Below are 17,304 nucleotides of genomic sequence, written 5' to 3'. Positions count from 1 at the left end.
ACCATGTAAAGGATCCTGGATGCCAAATTAATCCTCATTACCGTGATTCAGAAAATTATAAGGGGAATGATGGCTGTCTTGAAAGCCACGCCGTCATGATGCTTCCTTCGGCAACGACACAAGCTTGATGTCAGGTTTCCTACTGGAAATTAACCTCATCTCTTTTCTCTTTTCTGAGACGTTTACTGTAACTGGATGACAGGAACTGGAGATTCTGCAAATCATATCTGGCATTTCAATAAGTGTCTGAGGAAACTGTCAGCTCAGGTTCCAAGGACTGTGAGGTGGCCATGAATGAACAAAAGCGATCTCTACCCTTTTGAGTTGGGCACAATCTAGGCTGAAAGGAAGGGACAATCTCATCCAAAGATAGGAGACCCTTTTGGCCCTGCTCATATCTCTGAGAGAGAAAAGAACGTACTTAACAGGGTGAGTTCAGTGATTGTTGAAAATGCTTACTATTTGGCTGGCCAGCTTCCTGCCTAAGGGGAACAACAAAATGGCACCTTTTCCCATTCAGTGTACAAAAGCTGACAGAACTGGTGGTTCAATCTTTCTTCAACCCTGATTAGAGGGTTGTGTCATTGATTGTACTAAAGGGTGGAAGTTTGACTGAAAGGGTGCAGGGTGGGCCATGAGACACACAGCTCCCACCCCCAACCATTTACTGCCCATCCTCTTATATGCCACCTGAGGTGACTGCCGGGCCAGCCCTACTGACTGGATCCAGTCACATTATGGCTAGGGGGTGAGGTGCTGCCGGATGCAAAGAGTGCAGGAAGGACTGAAGTCTGGACCCTATGGTTTGCCAGATCTGTCGTTGGACTATCACTCCTACCGGGCCTAGCTGGCATCAGCAGTGGCAAGGCCTAATGGGAGTTGTAGTCCAACAACATCTGGAGCACCACAAGTCATCCAATCCTGCATTAAGCAAATCAAAGGTCAACCACAAGAACCACCAACCCAGTTCCATCCCCTGGAGAAATCTGGCACACAGTAACCGAGCGGGTAAGTATTTGTCTATTTTGGATAAATTACAGTAGTGCTTTCCACTCACAGACAGGGTCAAAGAATAACATAAGGCAATGAAGTCCCATCTCCTGATTCAGCTAAGTTATTCTAACCTACATCCTGTCATCTGACGGGCTTCATTTCACCTAATCACTTTGATAATATTTCCTTTCTATGGTTCCCTTCCTGTTTTCTACCAAGTCCTACAAAAACTAATGAGACTATAATAAACTACTTACACTCAGTGAGTTAAGTACAGTATCTGGCTGTGGAGCCAGAAGTTGGGAGTTCGGTTCCCCCTTGTGCATCCCAGAAGAGCCAGCCTATGTGGCCTTGGGCAAACTGCACAGTCCCAGGGCACCCCCAGAAGATGGGAATGGCAAATCAGTTCTACCAAGAAAACCTTGCAAACTGTTGCCATAAGTCAAAACTGACTTGACAGCACACAGTTATTATTACTTATACTCAGTCTAGATGAAAGCCATTATATATACAGAGAAAGCATCAGTATTTTGCACTCAGCTTCAAACTTCTGCTTCTGTATCTGTAAATGTACCCTTGTTTGCCTTTAATCCTCCCAAATATCCTTAAAAAATTAGTTTCTCAAAGAGTTAAATGCCACCATATATACTTAGGTCTTCACAGCTTGCATGCCTCTGCATCCGTCTGTGCGTACAAATTTTAAAAGTTATTTTTTTTCCAGGAGCCAGGCAGAGGAATCTCCTACAGCTCTGCTTTGACCATATAGACATCAAAGAACATGCCATGCACACCATTGATCTCTCCCAGAGGCAGAGAAAAAGTTCAAGAAGGAAGAGGATGGCAGTGAATTTGAAGGATTGGGGAAAAATAAACAGAGAGTAAGGGAGGCAAAAAAAGGAGCACTTTACATTGGGGGGACATATTAAAATGTTTAGCACGTCCTCGTCTTTGGACAAAGCAAGAGAGGATAAGAAAGAAAAAGGAATATAGAATGCTCTTTAATGTTTCTATGCCTCTATTTTCTTTCCATATTTGTCTTCATGGGCCTCTTCAGAAGGTCCACTGAAATGCACTAAAGAAAAATGCATTATTCTGCTTTGTCCCAGACACATTCACAAGCAGGGACAAAAAAAAGAAAGAAATGCAAGATGATTCCAAATAAGATGCTTGCAGTCTGCAAAGGTCCTGAAGCACACATCTGCTCCAGATGTTCTTCAAGGGCAAGCCTGATTTTTATTTACTTGCTCTCCCTTTGGGAAATTGGTTTAAAATATGGATGCAATGTTAGTGGTGGCTGAGCTAAGCTGCTAACCAGCATCCCGAGCTGATGAGATAAAGGAAGGGTGCCAAAGGTAGGATCACTGTGTCTTTTGAGTATATGGTCTGCATTGATTTAGGATGGCAAAAAGTAAGGGTCTGAAAACCATGGAGGGGTCTCACCTTTGGACTGATTGGGCAACAGTTTTCACTTACAGCTGCCAGCTTTGTCTATACAGTACATGTACAAGTTCTTGAATAGGGTTGAAGCCAAGCCCCCCCCTCCCCCATCTGCCTGGGATCTCATAAACCTTCTGAGTAGCTTTAAAAATGATAGCATGAAAGGTGCCAAAGGCATTCCTTGCTGATGGCGCTACTTATTTGAGAGCCAGCTCTACTGCATAGTTCACTGGAGACTAAAAATCAAAGCATACAATTCCAGCCTTTTTTGACCTAGACTAGGTACCAATCTTTTCAATTGTGGTATTGGAGGAGACTCTTGAGAGTCCCCTGGACTGCAAGGAGAACAAGCCTATCCATTTTGCAGGAAAACAACCCTGAGTGCTCACTGGAAGGGCAGATCCTGAAGCTGAGGCTCCAATACTTTGGCCATCTCATGAGAAGAGAAGACTCCTTGGAAAAGACCCTGATATTCGGAAAGTGTGAAGGCAAGAGGAGAAGGGGGACAACAGAGGATGAGATGGTTGGACAGTGTCATTGAAGCGACCAACATGACTTTGACCAAACTCCAGGAGGCAGTGGAAGATGGGAGGGCCTGGCGTGCTCTGGTCCATGGGGTCACTAAGAGTTGGACACGACTTAATGACTAAACAACAACAAAGGCACTAATCTACGTCTAGATTTAACTCCAATGACTGTTTTTGACCTCTGAAGCCCTACATATGTTGAGATCAGGATACCTTGAGAACCCTCCAACCAACAAACAGAAACACTGAAATTAACATTGAAAGCTCTTTTCCATGTCCTGTGATTGTTAAGGAACATCAGATGGGAAGAAGACACACAGGTCTTCTCTGTTATGGCACTAATCCCCCAGAGGATACAATGAGTGTTTTGGCTCAAGCAGAGTTTTCACACACACACACACACACCAAAAAAAGAAATCCGTTTTATTTTATTAAACTTTTTACGGAAAGTCCTTTCAGAGATCACTCATGCCTGCTCTCAGAGAAACTTCACTTCCTTCCCCTCCGTTCTTCTCTGAGCTGTTCATTAGAAGGCAGCAGGTTTAGCTTACTCCACTGATTTTCCATCTCCATGCTAGGGTTCCTGTATGCAATAAATCCCATTCACTCCATTTCTTCTAAACTGGTCTCTTTGCTCCTTGATAAGTACCTCAGATGCCAGTTCCTGCACTTATTCTTGTTACCTTTAATCCTGAGTAACTGCCCTCTCCTCTAAAAAGACAGCAATCATTCTCTTTCTCACATTTAAAAGGTTCTCTGTGCCCTCGGCGCGTGCACTGCAGTTAACCTGCAACCGACAAGCGAGTACTGCTCTACGTTTTTTAAAAGTAATGCCCAGAATCCTGTTAATTACACCTGAGGGCAGCACTCCGACAGCATAACTTTCAGCACCAAATTGCCACCAGTTAAGAAATGGGTGTATGTTTTTCTTGTTATTATCCCGCTTTTCTTGTATTATTCCACAACCACACAACAAGAAAAACAAGCACCAGGTTCTTAAGCAGTGGCAAGTATCTGATTTTGCGTTCCTTTAAAGATCCTATGTATAGTTTTGCCCCACAGGTGAGGAAGGAAAATCCTAGATTAACAGTGAGGGAGGGAGAAAATGCTAGGAAAAATATTGTTATGAACGTTAAACTTAGCAAGAAATGCCTTGTGACATTAAAACATAGCTTATGTTATACCATCTCAATCTTGGGTCCCCAGATGTTTTTGGACAGTTAGTGGTGAAGGGACGTGGTGGCGCTGTGGGTTAAACCACAGAAGCCTCTGTGCTGCAAGGTCAGAAGACCAGCCATTGTAAGATCGAATCCACGTGATGGAGTGAGCCCCCGTCGCTTGTCCCAGCTCCTGCCAACCTAGCAGTTCAAAAGCATGTAAATGCGAGTAGATAAAATAGGTACCACCTCGGTGGGAAGGTGATGGCGTTCTGTGTCTAGTCGCGCAGGCCACGTGACAACGGAAACTGTCTTCAGACAAACGCTGGCTCTATGGCTTGGAGTCGGGGATGAGCACCGCACCCTAGAGTCGGACACAATTGGGCTAAATGTCAAGGGGAACCTTTCCCTTTCCCTTAGTGGTGAAGGCTTCTGGGAGTTGCAGTCCGAGAATGCCTTGGTGAGCCAAAAGGCATTCTTGGGAACCACTGATTTAATGTTTTTGTTCCATACTTTCATGCGTCAGCTGCCTGATTCCTGATGAATAATAATCCCTACAGATCCATTTTATGAGCAGAGGAACACACGGTGCCATTCTTGTAACTGTTAAGAGACTGACTTGCTGTAACTATGGAGGGAGGGACAACCCTGAATTACAGGTAAAAAAACTAACTTTCCATAACAAGCCAAAGCTTGCAAGGAGCCAAATAATGTATGTAAATGATACTGTTTACAGCAATACATGATCATTTGAATCAATCAGGTTTAAATAATTAAACAGCACAGATGAGCCACTGAAGGTTATGCAGCGCACACGGAAGTGAGACAGCTCAAAGAAGGAAGATTGAAGAGGTCACGTCAACAAGGCCACTTATTCCTGATTGAATTATTCCTGATTCCTCATTTCTTTTGAGAAACATAGTGTTAAATATGTTATCTAATAATAGCACCTGGAGCTCTTGTGTACAGATGCCAACTGGACACTCCGTTTTGCTGTCTACATCTCCATGTTTCTAGCACATTTTTTTAAAGAAAGCATTTAATTAGGTAAAGGTAAAGGTTCCCCTTGACAATTTTGTCCAGTCGTGTCTGACTCTAGGGGGTGGTGCTCATCCCCATTTCCAACCCATAGAGCTGGCGTTTGTCCGAAGATAGTTTCTGTGGTCACGTGGCCAGCGCGACTAGACACGGAACACTGTTACCTTCCCACCAAGGTGGTACCTATTCATCTACTTGCATTTTTACATGCTTTTGAACTGCTAGGTTGGCAGGAGCTGGGACAAGCGATGGGAGCTCACTCCGTCGCATGGATTCGATCTTACGACTGCTGGTCTTCTGACCTTGCAGCACAGAGGCTTCTGCGGTTTAACTCGCAGTGCCACCACATCCCTTCGTTTCGTTTCGTTTAGTCGTGTCCGACTCTTCGTGACCCCATGGACCAGAGCACGCCAGGCCCTCCTATCTTCCACTGCCTCCCAGAGCTGTGTCAGATTCATGTTGGTTGCTTCGGTGACACTGTCCAACCATCTCATCCTCCGTCGTCCCCTTCTCCTCTTGCCTTCACACTTTCCCAACATTAAGGTCTTTTCCAGGGAGTCTTCTCTTCTCACCAGATGGCCAAAGTATTGGAGCCTCACCTTCAGGATCTGTCCTTCCAGCTAGCACTCAGGGTTGATTTCCTTTAGAATTGATAGGTTTGTTCTCCTTGCAGTCCAGGGGACTCTCAAGAGTCTCCTCCAGCACCACAATTCAAAGGCATCAATTCTTCGGCGGTCAGCCTTCTTTATGGTCCAGCACTCACTTCCATACATCACTACAGGAAAAACCATAGCTTTGACTATTCGGACTTTTGTTGGCAAGGTGATATCTCTGCTTTTTAAGATGCTGTCAAGGTTTGTCATCGCTTTCCTCCCAAGAAGCAGGCGTCTTTTAATTTCGTGGCTGCTGTCTCCATCTGCAGTGATTATGGAGCCCAAGAAGGTAAAATCTGTCACTGCCTCCATATCTTCCCCTTCTATTTGCCAGGATGAGATGGGACCAGTGGCCATGATCTTAGTTTTTTTGATGTTGAGTTTAAGACCGTTTTTGCACTCTCCTCTTTCACCCTCATTACAAGGTTCTTTAGTTCCTCCTTGCTTTCTGCCATCAGAGTGGTATCATCTGCATATTGGAGGTTGCTGATATTTCTTCCGGCAATCTTAATTCCAGTTTGGGATTCCTCCAGTCCAGCCTTTCGCATGATGTACTCTGCATATAAGTTAAATAAGCAGGGAGACAATATACAGCCTTGTCGTACTCCTTTCCCAATTTTGAACCAATCCGTTGTTCCATAGCCAGTTCTAACTGTTGCTTCCTGTCCCACATATAGGTTTCTCAGGAGATGGATAAGGTGCTCAGGCACGCCCATTTCTTTAAGGACTTGCCATAGTTTGCTGTGGTCCACACAGTCAAAGGCTTTTGCATAATCAATGAAGCAGAAGTAGATGTTTTTCTGGAACTCTCTGGCTTTCTCCATAATCCAGCACATGTTAGCAATTTGGTCTCGAGTTCCTCTGCCCCTTTGGAATCCCACTTGTACCACATGCATTTAATTACCTTGACACAAATTGTATCTTTCTCTTTCCTATCTTGGCACTATTTTGCTTTGCCTGTTCTTCATAAGCTGCCCTCTTTCTTCAGATCTCTTCTCAGGACACTTTCCTTTAAAATGACGCTTCACCCCAGTTTCACCTCCCTCTTGGCAAACTCTCCCTTACTCTATTCTGTCTCCGGCGGTTTCAAGCTCTGGGCCGTTTTTTGATCGGCACTTTAGATAAGGCAACTTAATAGGTATTTTAAATTTAATCAAAGTAATGCAGTGCATCACCGGCAATCTAGCACAGTGGTTCCAAACCTTGGGTCCCTAGACGTTCTTGGACTGCAACTCCGAAAAGCTGTCACCATTACCTGTGCTAGCAAGGGCTTCTGGGAGTTGCAGTCCAAGAATGTCTGGGGACCCAAGGTTGGGAACTACTGGTCTAGCAGTGTGTTTGTGTGTGTTGTTGTTGTTGTTATTATTTTAACCTTAAAACACTATCTGTGAAATTTCCGCTGCATACAGTTTCCAGCATCTTGCTGTTGCATGAAATTCTTTGGAAGTCCATATTTGATAGTGTACAATATTTGTCTGAATGGGCCTTATGAGCCAGAAAAGTGTAACTGGAATTTGTTCCCTAAATTTCAAAGGCAAATGAAGGGTTCTTGAAGTCTATGAACTCTGAACACCATCTAGAACACCATATATGAAAATCTTTTCCTCTGAGGAGCGGGGGAAGCGTTCAGTTCCCCAATATCCTGAAGTGGCTTGCTTATTAAACCACTTCACAATATCAGAAATAGACAGCAGAAGGAGGCAGAAGAAATTGGGTCACTCAAGATATGTACATCTTAGAGTTCCTCCTAATACAAGTAGGGATCCTTACATGAAAATAAACAGCCTGCAGATTCTGGATCAGGATCATAAGATTTCATCTTATTTCCTATTTGGGGGAGTTTTTCCGAGAGTTGCAATCCAAATAAGTAACTCCTCTGAGGTCTGGCCATCTTTTCCTTAAACTAAAAAAAGTTTCAAACAAAAATATGCAGCACATCCACTGTATCTTTGCTATGGTAGGGAAAAAATGATGTCAACCATTTTGGCTGGTTCTAGTCTCCTTCTGTGGAATTTTATCTGCCTTCCACTTGTGGAAATAACTGGAGTATTTTACTGATAAGCTCTGCTGCAAATCTATAATATAAATTTTTACTGAAGATACTTTTGGGAAGTATCCTGCTGAGCAATCAAGAATAGGATATCAAGAGAAGGGATAGTTTGAAGCGAAACTGACTATCAGAACACCGTCCAATCTTCAATTAGAAAGCTGCTGACAAGTCAGAAGAGGGTGGATGAGAAGAGAGACAGAATAATCTCTTGTCACTTCCATGAGACCACAAGATATTTCCATTTATATAAAGCTACCTGTACGTGATGACAAAGCTAGAAAGCATCTTAAAAAGCAGAGACATCACCACCTTGCCGACAAAGGTTTGCATAGTCAAACCTATGGTTTTTCCAGTGGGGATGTATGGAAGTGATAGCTGGACCTCTGAAGAATTGATGTTTTTGAATTGTGGTGCTGGAAGAGACTATTGAGAGTCCCCTGGACTGCAAGGAGAACAAACCGATCCATTTTCAAGGAAATTAATCCTGAGTGCTCACTGGAAAGACAGATCATGAAACTGAGGCTCCAATACTTTGGCCATCTCATGGGAAGAGAAGACTCCCTGGAAATGACCCTGATGTTGGGAAAGTGTGAAGGCAAGAGGAGAAGGGAGACAACAGAGGATGAGATGGTTGGACAGTGTCATTGAAGCGACCAACATGACTTTGACCAAACTCCAGGAGGCAGTGGAAGATGGGAGGGCCTGGCGTGCTCTGGTCCATGGGGTCATGAAGAGTTGGACGTGACTTAATGACTAAACAACAACCTGTATGAGGGACCAGGCATCTCAAATCAGGTATGCAATATTAACAACACACCCTTCTAGAGTTTGGAAAAGTTATGTTTTTCGGAATGCATCTCTGCTCTGGAGAATTCAGGAAGTTATAATATAATAAATTATATCTTCCAAGCTCTGGATTATGTGGGTACGGGTTGCTCTGCTTATGGGCATTGCTACAGCTGGACCTGCAACATATGTCTGAATAGGTAGCCAGGAGAAACCAGGTAGAGTGGTCTCGAAGCAACCAGGCAATATGAAAAGATGGGAGCTAGGAACTCAGGGGACATAAGCCTTCCACTGAGTCAGTCCGTTGGCTCATCAAGCCCAGTGCTTTCAGCTCTGATTGGCAGGAGAAACTGTCTGGGGTTTTTAACAGGAATTCTTCCTGCTGGTCTCCCATCCAAATATTAACCACACTTGATCCTGCTGGGCTTCTGCGATGGTGCATTTGTTCTGCTCCACTTCCATTGACCCAATAACTTAAAATGTTTAGACTGGTTCTATTTGCCAACCACATGGCTACATATAGCTGGAAAAGATTTCCGGTGCTTTCACTTGGCCTCATCATCTTCTCCGAAGATAGATTCACTTGATCTCTTCTTTCCTATGCCTCTTTCTCTGGACAATCGGAGTATAAATAATTCCCACACACATTTGTTGTGGTTGTTATGTGATATCAAGTCACCTCTTCAACAGCCCAGTTCAGGTTGTGCAAACTCAACCCAATGGCTTCTTTTAGGGAGTCTATCCATCTCCTATTTGGTCTTCCTCTTTTCCTGCTGCCTTCAACCTTTCCCAACATTATTGTCTTTTCAAGAGCCTCCTGTTTTCTCATGCTGTGCCCCACATGAACACACACAGTAATCCCAAAAAGTTACTTTCTCAAGTGTTTTAGCACGTTTCTTATGAGAGCTCCTTTCTGCTGGAGATGCCAGGAGTTAAAAATGGGGGCTTCTGTGCTAAATTTGTGTTTAGCCATCAACTGCCACCCCTTTAGATGTGCAGAAAGAAAGAAAGCTGGAAAATTAAGCTGGGTGCGAAATTTCCCTCAGATCCATTTTTTTAAGTGTTCGTGATCTCTTCATTCCAAGCTTCTGCTGGAAAAAGAAAAAAGACATAACTCTTCTGTGGGGGAGAAAACAAATAAGCTGTGAAAAATGATTTCTTGAGATCAAAGAAATAAGTCTTCAGGCTCAAAAGAAACAAGAAAACTGTTTTGAAGGGGAGTCGTAATGATGAAGCTGAGGATGATACCATTTGAATCCTTTTACATCTTTCCTTGTCTACTTTGTTTTTTGGGGTGGGTGGGTTGCCCCATTATCTTTGCTGGAAGCTTTTGAGTATCGGCATAAGATTTTGCAAGTCTTATCTTTCCTTTGATAAGCTTCAAGAGGAAGGCGAGAGGGAAAAAAACTGGCCGCAGAAAAAGCTCTGAAGTAACTGGAAAGATTCCCAGGCACTGTCTACATTTACTCTCCTGGCATATTAAAATGTGATTCATCTTTTTAAACAGGCAAATGCACTTAGCAATTCCTGGCTGAGTTTACCATGGAGGTAGAAGACAGGGTGGACAGGATCCGTCAGGGAAGGTCTCCTACCTAAGCTGCACAAAAACAGCAAAGTTTTTGGCATTACTTTTTGTAATTATAACTCCCAGAAGCCTTCAGCCAGCATAATCTATGGCCACACTGGCCAAAGGATACTGGATTCTGTAGGCCAAAAAAAAATGCTAATTTTTTCTGGAACATGAGTTCTTCTCAGCTCCATAGGTTTTGGGAAGGAAGTCCATTCCAGAGGGTTGTGGGCAGTTTCTATATGAAAACTCTTTTTCCAATGCTCAAGCTACGAGTCACTCATTATTTAAGCAGCCCGAACTGCACTATCCACACAACAGAGGGCATGATCAGGTTGCAAAGTACAAAAAAAATCTTTTGGGGGAAATACAGGAAGAGATGGCATCTCTGAAACAATTTAGAAAAGACCGATTACACATAGAGGACTTGGAATGCTGACTCCTGAGGGGCATGAAGTACTATTTATTTATTTGTTTGTTTGTTTGTTTGTTTGTTTGTTTGATTGATTGATTGATTGATTGATTGATTGATTGATTGATTGATTGATTGATTGATTGATTGATTGATTGATTTATATCCCGCTTATCTGGTCTTGCGACTATATGGGAAGTGGAATGGTACCTCATGGAGAAAGGCATCACTAGCTTTAGTTAAATAAGTAGCAGTAGCCTTTCATATGCTATGAAAAAATCCTTATCATCCTTATCATCATCATCATAGAACTGCAGAGCTGGAAGGGACACTATGGATCATTGAACCCAATTCCTTTCAAGGAGGCAGAGTGGGGAATCGAACTCCCAACCTCTGGCTCCTCAGCCAGGGACCTAAACTAGCTCTCTAAGCTATCTGGCAGTTGCCTGTACCATTTACCTTCTACCCCTTCTCACCTCTTTCTGCCTTGGTATACACTGCATATTAGAATTCCTAGCTCTGCCAATATATATAGCCAGGCATTTCTTATTTTTGAAAACGGCTCCTTGATTCACACCTAATCAATTTCTCTCATAGAAGATCAACAGTAGAGGCTATGCCATTCATTTTAAATACGTTATTTATATGGGTTGCAGATCAGCACATTCCATAAGAAAATATTCACCGTATTTTTCCATGTATAAGACGCTACTTTTTCCTAAAATCATTACACTAAAAATTGAGGGGCATCTTTTACACAGAAGTAAGCTGAGAACATGGCGAGAACAAAACTACCCATACCTTGCCTCTAAACAGCCACAGGCTTAGCTGCCTCCAGTCAGGAGACTTAGCTTCCTCCAGTCATGAGCCTTATGGAACTGATGTCAGCTGATGCTGAACAAACCAATTGGAACACACCTTGTTGGAGGTGGAGCCTGCAGGCAGTGCTCAGATTCAACAGGGACTCCTAATGTCCAAGCATTCTCAGCCCAGAGGCTGAAACCTCAAAGCTATGTTTTCTTAATTTTGTGGTTAAAAAAGTTGGGGGTGTCTTATAAATGGGGGCATCTTATAGGCAGAAAAATATGATATGTAACATGTGTAAAAACATACAGAACAGGCAATCAGCTGTGATAGGACGTACTACCCACTTGCGAAATATTTGCCCCCAACCAGTTCTTTGAAAACAACCTAAGTAAAATATCTATACACCAAAAAGAATCTCAGAGTTGGATTTACTCAGTGTGGTTAGGAAAAAATGCCAAGTATTCTGTTCTTGGAACTCTGTACTCCTTACAAAATAGTGCTGAACAATTTGCTAGCATATACCTATTTCTGGATCAAGAGCAAAGCTTCCCGGGAAGCAAAATACAGTATCTGCTACTACAAAATAAGTAAGATGAGATAGCCAAGCAAGAATCGTAGTACAGGTATGAAAATATTGTGCCACTGCAAAGCCAATCCGTTTGGGTACCATTCACAAATATCAGCACAAAAGAAGGAAGTACTGCCCTCATGCTGAATGGGCTTCTTGACAATGCTTAGAATTGCACATCCATTGAATGGACAATACCTTTTCCTGGCTTTCCCTTTAAAATAACCCAAAGTGGAAAAGCGTTTTCTGAGTCGTAAGCAAGTTCATGAAGCAGATGTGCTGTTTTGGACTCAGTCCCATTCAGAATGCAAGCAAGCTACACTTTTCCAACTCATCCCCATATCCAATCAGACAAGTATATTAGCATGCAAGAATGTGAAGTTCTAGCTGTTAAACATTCAGAATCTTTGCTCAAGAATTGTTGCATTTATAACACCTTTTTAATGTACTAGCGGGGGAATTAAGCCATACTAAAGCTTTCAAACATGAGATAGATCCTATCCCCAACCCCACATTCTAATTGGGAAAGTGCTAGGAGACCTTGCAGTTTTTCTGAAAATCTGGAGTGGCTCTCAAATTAGAGTTTCGAGAACCACCCAGAAATTAAGAATTCAAAGAGAAAGCCACAGAGGTTACCTTCCATCTGATGTTATCACTTAATTTGCCAAACTAACTCTTAAAAATGGCTTTAAATCAATCTTGGAAGTTAAAGTAGTGAATGGATGGTAAACGGGGATGCCCAGCAACTTAGCAACAGTGTCCTTGTTTGTAAATCAAGTTCACATTCTTACGACATTTTTACTGTATACAGAAATTTGCCTTTTGAACAACCATACAGTAAAATGAGTCAAGGCTATAAGCAAGTACATACGCAAGTTAAGTAATTGTAAAATATGTAAGGAAGTAAATAAATAATGTATGAAATTTATTTTTAAGAGAACATTTACATTACGCTGGCAGTGTCCTCTGTGATAACTCCATAATTCAACTCAATGGTTCCATTTTTCAACTTTGTGGTAAATCGTTAGATTTCGAAGAAATCTAATCACCAATCTCTCTATGGCTTTTTTACACAGCTATGAAGTTCACTTAGAAATGAGGGAGAAGTCAGAACTTCTGAGAGTCACCACTGCTGAGGACAAAACATTATTAACCTTTCCCTCCGTTCTCTTGAGTTTTACCGGGAAAAGTAGGACGGAAACAAAGTAATGATATAAATTGTAATGGAAGGCTATTCAACTCACCAACACAGTATCCCACCAGGTTGAGGTACTGCCCCTCCTGGCAGGGCGTCCTACATTTTCCGTCGACAAAAGTAGCATGGGGCTGGCAGACCACGCAGTCAGCTTCTGAAGATCCATGACATGTCTTGCAGGAAGGATGACATGCTGAAAGAGAGAAAGATGAGCAAGTGGTCTCCAAAAGCAGTCCATAACTTTGGCCAAGGACAGAACTTTGGTCAAAATCCTGTTGTGTAGTGTAGTAAATCTTACTAAAGAAGGCCCATTGAATCAGTGGAGATTTGATGAGTCTACTCATCCATAAATTCCATTTATTGAAATGGGCCTATTCTAACTGCAACTAATTATGCTAAACGAAGTCACAGTTAAGAGTAAGACCATTTGAATCCATGGACCTTGATTTTGTGGCTCACAAAATAGTTAGTTATGAATGCACATACATGTGTTTTAAATCCACATTTATCTATATTCATGGTGTATCATTACAAAGAGAGTTCTTTAGCAAAAAGTACAAACATCCCCATGACACTGAATGCATAGTAGAGATGGGGGTATTCGTATATGAATATCCCCCAACAGGTGCAGATAACGAGGGTCCGGCCCCCTGGGGCCAGACCGACCACTCACCTGTCCGCCACTGCCATGGGCTCCAGGATCCCTTCCTATCACTCCGGAGCACGTGATGGGTTAGCCACTCTTCGACCTGGCAGAAAGTCTCGTCATCCCACCTTCTACCAAGAGTGGCCAATCCATCGCGAGCCCCATTCGAAGAAGGCACGAGGGCTCGGAAGAAGGGGGGGCTATGAACAGCGGCTCTACCCCCACTGTTCTCTCTACACCATCACCGTCCTCCAACCTCTTAGATCCAAACCACCACATATTGAGAGTGGCGTAGAGCAGAATTCTACTTCCCTGTAGTTCTGAATAACATGGCTCATTCTAATCGCATTCGAGTTGGAACTCGGTTAGTTTGGAATTCAGTTTCAGGACACCTTCCTCAGTATACAGGTAACTGGAACTCAGATCGTGGGGGCCCCTGCATGCAGGAGTGGGACCACCCACCATATCCATATCTCTACTCTGAGCTCTGAACGCATGAAAAGGGCTGACGGCAAATTCAGTAGGGACTGCCTACAAAATGGTGTGTCCTCCTATTGGGAGCCTCTAGTATTTTTTAAAGTCTGGATTAACCTCTGGGTGAGAAAGCTATGGAGCCCGATCCCAACCACACAAGGGTCACTGTGCTAGGACAGCATTCTTGAGCCAATTCTGTTCTTTTCCTTGTTATACCAATTGAAGTGCAGCCATCTGTTGTGCACATACAGACTTAGCTCTTCGTTATCCTTAAGAGAGCATGCCGACTGTACACATAAGCTTTGAGATACTACAAGATTCCAACACACTCTTCTCCCTGTATCTTTGAAATATTTCCTCCTCCATAAACTTTAGATTCTGCAGCAGACTCTAAATGAAAAACAATAATGCAATCTACAGTTAACAAAAAAAACCTTAAAGTTTATCTTGCTTGTCGACTTATGGCAAACGGCGCATCCTTGCCACCCCACCCCCCACCCGCACGATCAGCTGTACACTTTCGCAAGCCATTCCCATTAATAATAAAATGAAAAGAGCCATTTACTGTTATCTCTACAGCTAAGAGCCAGGCATTCCTCCCGATCCGTACTCACAAACCCAGCCTGAAACTAAATGGGATCTTTACAGAAGATTAAGGTCCACTTTAATCGCGGCTTTGAAGTTTCAAACTAACACGCTATAAAGCGAGGAAGCATTGTAGCTGCCAATATTATTGCTATCTATGCAGGCAATTCTGTATCTTTTTTGTTTTAGAACATTTTTATATAGAAAAGCACTCAAACATTTTCCCCATCCAGGCATTCTGGAACATTTTCTATTCCTAAGTCTAACCAAGAGGGATTCAAGGCGCAGCTCCATGGGAGAGGGTGTTCTTTTATATCAATAAGTCAACCTCTGGCATCTTCCATTGAAAAGATCCAGTGGCAGAGGACTGGAAAACTGCAGGAAATGATCCTAGAGAAGGGTACAATAAGACAGCAAACCCCCTTGCTGGCAGTCTGCCATGGGGCGGTGCAAAAAAAAAAAGATTGTAACTAGACCCTGATGTCACAGTCCGGGATTTATGGAATATAGCGCCTTACAGCACAAGGACCTGCTCTTGAATAGGAACTCTTGGCTGGCATCCGTGCTGTCATTCGTGACCAGCTACAAAACTCTGACCCTCAAGACAATGCACCATTTTGTAAGCTTTTAAAATCTGGTTAAAAGCCTGGCAGCTGATGTCAGAAGAAGAGCAGACCTGTGAATACCGCCACATGTAAAGCCCTCACGGAATGAAGGAGTGAAGAGGCGTCCTTCCAATCCACTGGATTCCTTGAGGAACATGTGGCTCCAGTGATCTACACACAGCCCCCCCCCCCGGCCAATCACATGGTGGGTGACCTCATTCATGCAATTTCTCAAATGAGAAGACAAGACTTTGGAGGAGAACGAGGCAGACCTGGGCTCCCGTATCCTCAGAAAGGAAAGGTGAAAAGTGGAAGGCAGGCAACACAAAGAGGATTGGGGCACCTTAACGGTTAACCAGTTTTATTTGGCATAAGTGTTCCCAGGCTGCAAGCCACTGGACCAGCAGGCCTCTGACGAAGGAGGATGCAGTCCACAAAACTGTATGCTAAAATTAATTTGTTAGCCTTTAAGGCTTGTTGTGTGTTTCCCTATTGAAAAAAACAGCCAGTCGAACATGGCGATTCCCCTCGGAAATCTTGTTACTCCCGTCCGTTGGCAACTAACGCAGCTTCCCCTCCACAAGCAAGATTAAATTTGCATACAGAGACCTTTCTCCTAAGTACATCCCTGCTTTATCACCCGAGAGCAGAACAACTCAGGAAACCAGTGAAAAACAGAAAACAAGGTGTTGCTGTCCCTTCTCACCCTGTCTAAACCCCCAATTGTTCTAAAAAGCAATGTGGATTTATTTTCATCCGTGTTTGTTTGGTAAACCGGGAGCTGTATACATCCCACCTCTAGGAAGGGAAGATCACCCTTTCAAAACTCATCAGCAGTGAAGAAATCTTGATGAGGCTATTGGCCTCCATACATAAACTGTCTCCCGCTCCCCAAAATGTACAGAGAGGCAGAAGAGAAGGCATGGCTCATGGTCAAAGTGGAGGGTTCCCCCACTCCCAAATAATATGCTGAGCCCCATTAGCACCATTAGCACGCTAATATAAGAAGGGGCTTGTCTACATAGTGGTGATGATGAGTGCCATGAGGATGAAGAGGAATGGTTTTTAATTGGATCGGAAGTCCTACAGATCAATAGCACTGGTAGCTAAATGCATCAGACGCCTGCTTCTGGCAAGGAACCAGGTAAATAACTCATGAATGTGGACTCACCATAACAGCGGGCCTCCCGATGATACCATCCTTCCGGACACTCAGAAAGACACTGGCCTTCATGAAGGATTCCAGGAGATACACATGCTGTGCAATCCCCTGAGAGGTTCCCTGTGCAAGACAGACAGGAGGCGTGGCATTCTGCAGCAGAGAAAGAGAAAAGCGGGGTAGGGCATTCTGGTGAGTCTTATGGGGAGGAAAGTGAACCCTGGAACTAGTTCAGCTCATTCATTGGTAGCACAGAGATTTCTGGCAGTATATAAGCCAGAAAGCATGCTGCTTAGATTCCACCCCATGGTGCTTAAAGCATTCTCTCAGCAATTTATAATTTAATTATGCAGCCTACATGTTGACCCCACCCCCACCCCAGCAAGCTCAGTTTACTGACCTCAGAAGGATGGAAGGCTGAGTGAACCTTGAGTCAGCTATCTGAGACTGAACCCATGTCATGAGCAGAGTTTTAGGTGCAGTACAGCAGTTTAGCCACAGCACCATGAGGCTCCCAGCACCCTCAGATCTTAGAAACAGTGTGTCTGATTTAAAGTGTTAGCATTAAAAATCACTACTTGTGCCTTACAAGAGGACAAGCAAATTTATGTATTTAATCTGGTAAAGATAACATTTTCACGGTAA

General features: G+C 43.3%; 1 protein-coding gene across 2 annotated transcripts in view; it reads right to left on the bottom strand.

Moving 5' to 3' along the window:
* Positions 1-17,304, bottom strand: part of FRAS1 (Fraser extracellular matrix complex subunit 1) — a 299,294-nt gene that overhangs the window by 124,168 nt on the left and 157,822 nt on the right. For both annotated transcript variants that reach the window (XM_078394487.1, XM_078394488.1), the window contains 2 exons: positions 16,672-16,812; positions 13,240-13,383 (listed from right to left, as the gene is read on the bottom strand). In XM_078394487.1, coding sequence (XP_078250613.1) covers positions 13,240-13,383; positions 16,672-16,812 — 285 coding nt within the window. The remainder of the gene's footprint in view (positions 1-13,239; positions 13,384-16,671; positions 16,813-17,304) is intronic.

Source organism: Pogona vitticeps, chromosome 5, assembly GCF_051106095.1.
Source record: "Pogona vitticeps strain Pit_001003342236 chromosome 5, PviZW2.1, whole genome shotgun sequence".
Taxonomy (NCBI): Eukaryota; Metazoa; Chordata; class Lepidosauria; order Squamata; family Agamidae; genus Pogona; species Pogona vitticeps.
The sequence above is the reverse complement of the archived record's forward strand: the minus strand, read 5'-3'. Positions and strand labels throughout refer to the sequence as shown.